The following is an 11,430-nucleotide window of genomic DNA, read 5'->3' on the forward strand; positions in this document are numbered from 1 at the left end:
TTCGATATCTGCGTTCATTGTTGTTTATGTTTATATACACTGTTCACTCACTGTACCACACTTATTTGTGGGACACGACACTAACACATTAACTAAAGGATCAATCTTGCGCATGGAGAAGGTCCTCCTGCAAAGTTTGATCCCACTATTTTGAGAGTGCAGTAACACACTAATGAGGGCATCAAACTTGCTTGCTATTGACAAAAATATCATTGTTAGCCATCTTAAGAAAAACAATTCATTGGTTATTTTAACCAGAATTATTAGAAAATTTATACTTTATTGACTAGTAAATCATCTCTAGGCCATTTCACCCACTAGTAAACTTATTGAATATTTTATCTCAAGCATGTCTAGAAAATCTTATGCCAGTTCTACTCATCAATAAATCATCTGTTGACATTTTAATTTCAATACCACAAGAAAACTTAATGACCATCACACCCACTGTAAACAATATGCCACTTTAGTCTATCATCACAAATTTAATGGCCATCTCACCCACTGTAAATAATTAGCAATATTATTTCATTGCCAAAAATCTAATGGCCATCTTACCCACTGTAAACTATTAGCCATATTATTCCATTACCACAAATCTAATGACCATCTTACCCACTGTAAACTATTGGCCATATTATTCCATTGCCACAAATCTAATGACCATCTTACCCACTGTAAACTATTGGCCATATTATTCCATTGCCACAAATCTAATGGCCATCTTACCCACTATAAACTATTGGTCATGTTATTCCATTGCCACAAACCTATTAAGAAACTACCAAGTCACCTCCCATTTATCTATAACGATCCCATTTCATACATCTTAAATCTTTCTGATTTGTATAATAAAAGAAAAGCGAAACGTTGTTACGCTAATTATAACTGTCGTTTGTTAAAAATTAATAAAACGTAACCTAAATTTACGGATTATTCGTAACGTAACTCCCGAGTAGAGCAGCTAATTGAACCTTTTCTTAGCCACACAAATCGTGATTCATTCCATTAGAGGACCATAAAGTCGTAACGAGTGTAACGTGGAAACGTAAATAATGAGCGTAACCTGCGGATATTTGACAAAGTTCACGGTTTGTGTAACATTTAAAGCACCTTGTATACGAAGTATCGAATGTAGCGTGACGTTTTAATGCGTGAGAATTTTCGATTGACTACGCGCACAAAGAACGTTAATAAAAAGCGTTGGCGCGTCACTAACGTACTTCGAACGTAACTCCGCGTTGCCCAAAATGGAAGCGTAACGTCATCAAATGTCGTGTGAGTGCCGAATTTACGTCGTAAACGATCGCGATTTGAATTTTGATAAATTTAAACTCGTTCCTCCCCTTCTCCGTCACTGGTGACGCAAGCAAAGTACTTCACCTCTTGCGTAACCGTCCGAAGGATATCCGGATTTTCTATCTTTTCTCATAAACTCTTCATACTCTGATCCTCGCTCAACTGTCGATACACGTTACTGATCTTCGTGTACTGAGTGTACTAATTAACATATACGTTATTGATCCTCAGTAGAAGATTAGCCTATATTACTGATCTTTACTCAGCTTTCATCTGATAAACGTCCTACACGTTGCTGATCCTCACTTATTGTGAGTACGCATAACCGATCCTTGCTCAGTTATTGATACATATTACTGATCCTTGCTCAGTTATTGATACCTGTTACTGATCCTCACTCATTTATTGATACCTGTTACTGATCCTTGCTCATTTATTCATACCTGTTACTGATCCTCACTCATTTATTGATACCTGTTATTGATCCTCACTCATTTATTGATACCTGTTATTGATCCTCACTCATTTATTGATACGTGTTACTGATCCTCAGTCATTTACTGATACCTGTTACTGATCGCAAATTATTGATATACAACACTGATCCTCGCTCAATTATCGATGCGTTACTGTTCCTCATTTAATCGGTACATGTTACTTACTGATCCTCGCTTATTTTTACTATATGCTACCAATCCTCTCTCAGTTAGTATATATGTTACTGATCCTCGTTCAGTTGCTCATACGTTATTCCTTCTCAATTTATGTTAAGCTGATCCTTGCTCAAGTGCTTTTACCAACATTCTCATATAACTCCTACACCTTAACCTTTGTCGTTCCTAGATCCTTAACTACCCATAATTTCCTGACCCGTAACTGACCCCGAATTTCTTACAGATAAGTGACAAATTACTCAGTTGATCCTGATACTTCACTTTATTTTCCTACAGAAATGTTTATCCTACTTAAATCGTAGCTCGTAACAGAATAGTAACGATCCTTAACGTAACTTTCAGCCTGGTAACGCTTACGTTTCACTTGCAGAATTCCAGTTTTTATTTCGACAAACTCAGCTACGTTTACACTCTCACACCGGATGTAACGTAACATCCCGTTCGCACGCGCTCCTACTGTTACTTCCTCCGGTGACGTCACCGCACGAACTTCACCCCTCGAAAACGGGTAAAGAGTCGCTCTTACTCGGATTACGAGTACGTTTAACTAACGCTTTGAGGTCGATACTGCGCGCCGTTAGAGGTTAAAACGGCGCTGCAGGCGGAAAGGAAGTTAGAAACCGGATGCCGGCCGGGGAGGAGGAAGTAGTAGTGTCAACGCTCTACGCGTACGGAGGGGGAGAGCTCAGATATGTCGTCGACCAAAGAGAGGCCAAGGTCTACTTGCAGGGGGGGTGTTTACCCTCGAACTAACCAGTCTGCGGGGTGTCAGGCGAGGAGTAACAACACTAGCATTTGGCATGCCAGCGAGATGAGAGGCGACTGCGACTACGATACCCAAAACAGCGATTTGCAGTATGGGCCCGGTATCGTGGACAGGCTCAAGTCACGTTTCATACACCTGACAATACAGAGCAACGACGACAAACCACGTTTGAAACGTAGTTGCAGTTTGGAACACCTGGTAGAGGATGGAGTGTTCCAGGCCATCGACTGCTCGAAGGGAGATAGGTCAATTGTTGGAAGAAACAGAGCGAAATATGATTTATCACCGTGCGGCAGGAACAATTTTAAAAAGGCTCCCAGTATGGAAACACTAGTCTTCAAGAGGGAACAAAGAAAGGTACCAGACCCTCGTACGATACTCGTCAACGAGAACGTCATAATTGTAGAGAAAGACGATGGAGACGGGTTGAAACGCTCTCAGGAACAGGAACCGGAAGAGCAGGGCCAGGCGGGTTATCCTAAACGCGACACTGTCAAAAATTACAAGAGGATGTTCGAACCGGCCGAAACAAAACAGTTGAACAGATGGAAACCCCCAGTCTTGCGTGCCAGTGCCAAATCTTCGTCCGCCAAGCCCAGTTACGTCAGACCGAGTGCCATAAACCACCCTAAACTGAACGGTGATGCGGGGAAGAAACAGACCAAACCGGAACAGAGCGTGGTTTTCGATTTTCGTGGCAAGAACACTAAGCCCAACGTCACGTTGCAGCCCACCCCCTTCGGTTGCAAACCGGTGCAGAAGTCTGTCAAGAAATTCTACAGGTTGTTCGACGGTAAGGAGGGACTGCCCAACGGTTGGGATGAGGGGGATGATGATGACGATGATGACGACGACGACTGCGCGGATGGAGGAGGAGGGAGAGATCTACCTCATCCTTGTGGTGTAGTGTTCGAGGGTGAGAACGTCAAGGTCGGAAGGGGTTCCTTACTTGTCAACAGGAACAAGAATGTGAGTAACAGAATTTTTGTCGTTATTTCGGGGTGGGTAGGGAAATTTTAACCAGTTAAACCGGTGGAACGGGAAGATGAAGGGTTACAAATCATCCACAGCTCGATCCCCCTCTAGAGAAAGTATTATTATTATGTTGTTTTTTTTTTCTCTTTAAATTACACTAAGTTTTTACAGCTACCCACTTGCGATTGACACGGTTACTCGAGCGTAACTTATAGGAAACTAATTTGGTTCCACACAAAAATTTTTGCATTCCCCGACTTTCGGCGGTGGAGCGTGGCGTGACGTCATCGTTTCTAATCCCGGGGTGATTTTTTTTGCTTCATTATAACGAGGTTGTTCGCGAAGGTGGTCTAGTTATAGGATAATTTGCATCCTTTCACGGGGGGTGTGTGCCCTATTAAAGGGTGCTAATTGTATTATTATAATGCCTACACCTTTACAACGCGTTTAAATCCCCCATTTTAACGAAAAAACTTCGATAAAGTCATCTTATTTTAAGTTCTTCACATGTTAAATTCACTAAATCTGCCATTTTTTGTTCGAATTAATACACATGTTTGCCCAAAAATGGCGGTTGCTATTAATTTGAACTGTTAGAAAGTCGTCTTTTTTAATTGTTTTAAATTAAAAAATTTAATAATTTAGAAAATATAGATGTATAAAAATGTATACAAACGTAGAAAATACCGTATAAATACAGATAAAAATAAATATTTACAGATTAAAGTCCATTAGAGTATAGGCCTAAATAGAACAACGTATCTCTAAGAAAATATAAAAATATGTAGCTGTATACTTTCTGCATTAAGTAAATTATACTGTAAACAGTATAAAGTTTACAGTAATTTAGTAACCTTTATTATAGGCATTTATTAAAGTTTAGTGTAATTTATAATGTATACTGTATATCAAACTTAGCAAATTATACTGTACATTATACTGTTATATTAGTAAAATCACTTTTATATGCTGTATTACAGCAGTTTCTATACACTTATACAGTAAAACAACTGTAAATTTACATGTTCTACACTCTATTCGAATGTTCAAACCCATATTTAGTATCATGAGATGTAAATTTAAGAAGTATAAGGCCTGTATGTATAACCCTATTGAATGGTACGTATACAGAAAGGCAGTATAGAAAATTGAGCAGTAAAATATCTTCGGGAATTTTTCGTAGTTATGGGTTATGATTAAGGATATTTTGTATATTGAATAGCTCTTTTACATCCTAGTTTGTACGTCTAGTATATACTGTACAGTACATCCGTTAAGTTTTATATCCCATAAATATATCATAAAGCGTACATTTTTATAATTTTATTATTCCATATATGGTTTAAGGTATGTAGCACAACCTGTTTTAGTGTCGTACGTGTATAACTTTATATTATCATATAGGATTCTTGGTTAATCTTGTTTAAAATTAATATTTATAACTCGATATAACATATCTATCTCCTTAAAACACTTGTTTAAGCCCCATAAATCAATCGTTCGATATCGCTACAATTAGATATATCCCATAGAAGTCGATTTTTATATCCGGTATACACTCCATTAATCTTATGTTATTCCAAATTTATCTTCTTATTTCATGCTTTTTTATGCTCGTATATTGTATACACTCCATAGAACACACATAAGATTTTACCTGACATTTACGTGTATTCCGTAGAATATACTTATGTTATTCCATAATAAACGTGTATAATATACATGCATAACATGGAGGCGCATACACATGTACTGTACGTGTATAAAGTACAGTACTGATACATATATATCACTGCAGAGTGGTGCGTATCTTAAACTATATACGTTTGTGTATACAGCACCTAGTATATGTTGTACAACGGAGTGTATATGAGATCAGCTATCTATCCTAAAATATATATGACATAGCTTCTATCTTGTGTTTATATCTACACATAACATAGAAGCTATGTCATATGTACAGTATGTTTCTTCCCTCGGCTAGTATTTTAAAAAAAATGCCAACAGACCACACACTAACTGATGTAAACTGGTGTCATTCAACCCTGGTTCGCCATCACCCCCGTATATCATCATGTTCTGTTAGGGAAATTTCCCTCCTCCGCCGAAATCCCTATAAGGCGTTAACAGCTGCGACATGTTCAGTCAAACGTTAATAGAGTCCTTCCCTTGACCTATCTCTCCAATGACTTTCCTGTCTGACGTTTGTTGACGTTCTACTCGTTATTGACCTCGTATACTTGACGCCTTTTATGAGTCATCACCCCCCACTTAATAACTTTCCCTATCTAAGATCGTAATTAGAATACGGGGAGAAAGTTCCCAAGTGTTGTCAGACGGACAGACATTCATACGAACTACGTTTTTCTTTTTGTTATTTTCAGTTACGAATCCATTTCAACGACGACGTCACTTGCGTACACGAGTATCCTTCCGAATTATCCCTACTGGAAAATGACAGGATAGAAACGACGAACGACACCTCGCAGTTGGGATTAACTGGTAAGAATAGGGAAAAATCCCTACTGTATTATCCCTTTCATCTGTATCTCAGTAACCCAAAAGTTGTGGTTACCGTAACAAAGTACGTTGATGTTATACAAAAAAATCCCTATAAAATCCCCGCTTGCTCAAATTAAGTATGAAATCTACCGAAATATCCTCAAATATCCCCAAAAATCTGTGACTAATACAGAATATAGGGAAACGGATTAAAAAGTACAGAGGAAAAAAATCCCTATAAACTCTGATCAATATAGATTTTAGCGTAATGTAAACGTGAACGATTATGGAAATTTACCACGGAAAATGTCCATAAATATAAAAACATTTATGGATATTTTTGTCGTCTCGCGCGACGTGACCTTGAACGCGTGCGCCGTTCCAACATGGCGGAGGTTCCTGATAATGTCAAATGAATTATAATATTACTGAATTTATATCTCATTCTTTGTCACGTGTTTCTGCAGTTTAGGCCTCTTAGAAGGAAGAGGTAGGGCCTACTACATAAAAGAGCTAATTTTAAATGGGAAAAGTTATCTTATTAGAAGAAATAAAACATTTAGAGGAATTTATTCTCAAATGGGATTCGAACCCACGATTATAGAAAGGGTGTTAAATGAAGTAATAGAGGGGAAAATATTATTCCAGTCTTGATTTTAGATTTTAACAGACATCTCTCGATAAAGAGGAAACAGAACGTTTTCCTTTTCCGTTATAGATCAGTAAGGTTTCAGGATGAAAGATATTCGTTTTGTGATTCACAGAGATCCAGATAACTTTATTTTATTATAAAACACTTGACATATGCAATCTGTGGCTCTGGAACCATGTATGGTTTTTTTATAATTCTCTACGACTATTCTTTTTTAATATATAAACAACTTTTGACACTTATAACCTTAGAAAGTAAATTTTTTTTGTCTTTTCCATATATGAATTGTCTGCCATCTTGGATTAACGCGCGCCAAACGCGACGCGACGCGATGCGAAATTTGTGTTTATTTTCGTAAAAAAAGAAAAAAACACAAGAAAATGAAGAAGGGTGTTAGCGCGTGTAACTTAAAAAATGATATGTTTACGAAATTTCTTGCACTTGACCCATAAAATTTTAATAAATCTTAATAAAATACGGCTTAAAATCCGAGTCGCGAGGGCATATCGTGAGGCCTCGCCTTCTTCTCACTACTCATCCCTAATGCTTTTGTTTTAGCTAATGCCTTTAACGAAATCGAGCCCTGAAACGTACTTAAAATCATGCAAATTAGGCAATAAAACTCCGTACAAAATGCGGAATTGAATGCAGTTTTAATTAGAACGAAGTAACCATAATTTAATAGAGTAGAAAATCTGCGAAATTAATCTGATTCACCATTCCATAAAGTAAAAATTCTTAGTAATTTGAAATGATTCATTAATTCCGAAATTACTCATACATACGCGCGCATTAAATTTTTACTTTTACTTGCTTACAGGGTTGGCAAGTTACACACCTAGCGTGTTAAAAACCGGTGAAGCATATCAGCTGGGACATCCCAGAATTACTCAAACAGAAAAAAAAGTTCCTGAAAATGAAGTAAACGAAGTCAGCGAAGAACTAAAACCGGCCGATCCCGAATCGACGACATCTTGGTCTTCGTCGGCTACAACAACGGATCTTCTATTTTGAAGCTACAAAAGAAGGAGCGGCGGGGGGGGGGAATGGGCAAAATTCCTATTTTTATGGAATTAAATCTTAATTTTTTATGTGTTTGCTGTATCTTTAAGTGTATATATAGGCTATAAAGACTGTACAATATCAAAGGGGCCAAGTGTACAGAATTTATCTCAAGTCGCCAGTCAGTCCGTGTTTATGTGCAATGTACAAACAACGAAAATAAATCGCTGATTTTTTGGATTTTTTAACGTTTATTTGGCTTAAATTACTCTGGCATGTTGTTTTTTTTTATATATTTTTTGTTTATCGTTTCGGAAATCTGTTCACGTGAACATTTGTTTGGCCGCGCTTCCCGTGTCGCAGGATATCCTTCGTGTTCCGGGAAGTTTCTGTAAAAACAAAAGCGAACCAGGCGCATCGACATTTGTATCCTCGATTATGAAAGAATGAAGAGAAATACGACGATATTTACGCAACGTGTTATTTTAAAATTTACGCCATTTTTATCGGAAATTTTTTATTTTTGGAATTCGAGTCTCGCGAAGGTTAAAACTTGCTCGTTTTAACCTTCGTTCAAGTTTTTTAAGCTTGTCAGAATGCAGAAACATTAATTATTCATTTACGCATTTTAATTACAAAGTAAGGAAAGTTTTGAGTGGTTGTTAATAAAGGAACGTGCCAAAATAAAAATAAAATGTGACGGGCGGCATAATTTGAATTTTATAAATTAAAAAAAAAAATTGAACGATGTTCGAGGCGCCTCTAGCGGGGAAATAGTTAAACGTTTGTTTTGATTGAACACGTGTTGACAGATGTTTTGATTGAGCACGTGTTGACACATATAGAGAGAATGCAAATTTTGTTAATAGTTAGGATCATTTTTACAGTTTGAAACATAATTTAATGCCCTAAACTTATTTTCAGGCACGACATGTTTCAATTTATTGTAAATATTAAAGATATTTTAACCTCATTGTGAACTTATAATGGGCCCTTCATATTCATCTGTATCATAATCTGAGCCATTATCAGTTTAAAATGGCTTATTTTATAAAAGAAGAAAGTGCCTTTAAGTAAAGAAGAATGTGTAAAAGTTACTAATGCTACAGTAATCCACAGCATCAACAACCTTAATTAACCCTGTAAGGAGGGAATTAATATTGTACATTGCATAGTTTAACTCAAGTAATATATAAAAACAATTGAAAATTTGTAGAAATTGTTTTTAATTTTGTATTGAAATGTGTGTGTTGAGTATTTACAAAGCTAGAAGCAAACATGATGCTTGTATGTATCATTTAGGAGACAGGTGGCCAATGACTCAACTATAATGTGAATTTGTTCAGTAGTAAATATAATAGATATAATATAAAATATGAAATGTAAATATATTATATATAAACAGAAACACATTAACTTATCTGGAATGTATTAATGTAACGGTGGATCCACACATTCGGTATTTGCCAATTGCTGAATAATTGTTTATTCATTCTCTTTGATTTGACACCCTACATTTACAAGGAGTGTGAAATGGTAAATATTCATTACAAATCACAGGTAAATCATCCTTGGTATCAGCCAAATGTTTGCTCAGCACTCAGCGAATACTGAATGTGTGTATCCACTTAAAGTTAATGATTGCATTATTTTGAATGTTGTTATTATTATTTACCTTGCTTTTGGATTCTAATTTGAACAAAATGTCTAGATCTCATGTTAATATAACATTGTATATTCTCCATTTACAAGTACTCTGTAATGCTTTTGAGTCTATGCTCATCATCTATTCATTAGATGATGAGCATAGACTCAAAAGCATTACACTTGAATAGACCAAATACACTTGCAATAGTGACTGTATTCATTTAATTCACGTATCTCTGAAGATGATTGTAGGCTCAAACACTAGATTTACAGTCAAAGCTTGATTTAGTGCTACCATTTGCAACTGTACATAAATTGAAGATGTCACTGGAATGAACAAACACAAACAATGAGAATTATGTTTAGTAATGAGTTTTACTGAGGAATTTAACTTTGATTTGGTAATAACAATAACATTGGTAGATGTATTCACAACATTCATTAGTGCTTTACAAGAATGATGCTATGTATGTGAGGGTATAGCTAGACAAGCTATATTAGGAGTGGTTTTAACAAATGGTGATGACCTTATCAGGGATACATGGGTTATGGAGTACTCCAAGGAAATAACCAATTATGATCTATGTTTGGACTGTACTTTAAAGTTAAAAGGTAAATTACACAAGTTTTTATGTCTTATTTAAATAATAACACAAAATACAACATAATTAATTGCATATATTTTTTCAAAATAATGATTTTCAGAATAGTCTCTTTTAGAGGTGTGACTTTATCACCTGATACATATCTTTTTGTAAAATAATTAAAGGTTTTTGCTGTCAGTGCCAGTTTATTTGAAAGAAAGAAAGACTTTAGTCATCAAAGTCTTTCTTTCTCTGTCTTCTACTTGTAAAAATACATTCCTTTATAGTGTGGGACTATTCTGTCTTTGAAAGTTCTCAAAGAGAGCAACTCATCTGAAAACAGAAAAGTTGATAGTGGAGTTTATGCATACAGAAGTGCATCCTGACCCTTAAAACCTCACACAAGTAGTGTTTATGTTGGAATTGCTTTAGTGCTCAACTTGCCCTAAACTGCTTTACATCTTGCTTTGTATAATAATTCTATTAAGTATACAACAAAGTGGAATATAATATTAACAGAAAATGTTTTGATGCGGCATTGCAACAAATCACTTGACGAGTGCCCATGAAATATATAAACAGAAATGTATTTTTTTCTTAGTGCATCGAATGTAATTGTTTTAAAGTCTTGATTGTCAAAGATTGTGTTGATTGACACATGTCGGCATATTGCAGGTTATGCGTTGACCTTAATTTTATTGATTAAAGATGGATTTGCTAATGGGTTTATCATTCGACAGTAGGAGCAGACAGGCGGTGAGGAATGGTGATTCGATATATCCAAACGGACTACCCGGAAAAATTCCTGGGGTTTCCGACCCGTCCAGTTTCGATTCCGGGTCCTCCTGAGCGGTAACTTCCATCTTGGCTGCTCGGCCATTCCACCGTGGCAAATTCTATACTGTAATAAGTAAAAAATCATTGGTAGGTTTCTTTAAACGCCTTGCGGCAACCGGTCCCTCTTCTATAAGTATCATGGGTTCGTTTAAGCCTGTGGTGGCACTCGGGATCGGGAAAGCCGCTCTTCAAGAGTTTTTCGTGAAGCCGGATTAAATTGATTCCTCCCCTCACAGTGGCGCGTTATAGCTTCATGTGGCTCACTAGTCAGGCAAATTTGAATTAAGAGTCCTTTGTACAGTGTTGACTTCAGGTATTATTCTTCGGAAGAATTTTTTGAGAAATATTTTCTTATAAAATTTTGGTTTCGGGCGTTAGGCAATTACTCCGTTTACCCATAAGATAACGCGCTAGTGATCCCTAATTTCTAATGGCTGAAATTAATTAATTAATTATTTATTTTATTTATTTTTTATTATTTTTATTTATTTA

General features: G+C 36.3%; 2 protein-coding genes across 2 annotated transcripts in view; one reads left to right on the forward strand and one right to left on the reverse strand.

Moving 5' to 3' along the window:
* The first annotated feature begins 1,978 nt into the window (after nt 1-1,978).
* LOC111634204 lies at nt 1,979-8,113 on the forward strand. The gene is made up of 3 exons (XM_023378922.1): nt 1,979-3,708; nt 6,099-6,216; nt 7,689-8,113. Exons 1-3 carry the CDS (start codon nt 2,665-2,667, stop codon nt 7,880-7,882), a joined length of 1,356 nt encoding a protein of 451 aa, XP_023234690.1. The 5' UTR covers nt 1,979-2,664; the 3' UTR covers nt 7,883-8,113.
* A 2,777-nt stretch (nt 8,114-10,890) lies between these two features.
* The window catches only part of LOC111634196 (solute carrier family 43 member 3-like), a 7,146-nt gene continuing 6,606 nt past the window's right edge, over nt 10,891-11,430 (reverse strand). The window contains exon 10 of the mRNA XM_023378911.1: nt 10,891-11,002. Coding sequence (XP_023234679.1) covers nt 10,891-11,002 — 112 coding nt within the window. The remainder of the gene's footprint in view (nt 11,003-11,430) is intronic.

The sequence above is a fragment of the Centruroides sculpturatus genome, unplaced genomic scaffold, assembly GCF_000671375.1.
Source record: "Centruroides sculpturatus isolate CEXI.00-Female unplaced genomic scaffold, Cexi_2.0 scaffold813, whole genome shotgun sequence".
In the NCBI taxonomy this organism is placed as follows: Eukaryota; Metazoa; Arthropoda; class Arachnida; order Scorpiones; family Buthidae; genus Centruroides; species Centruroides sculpturatus.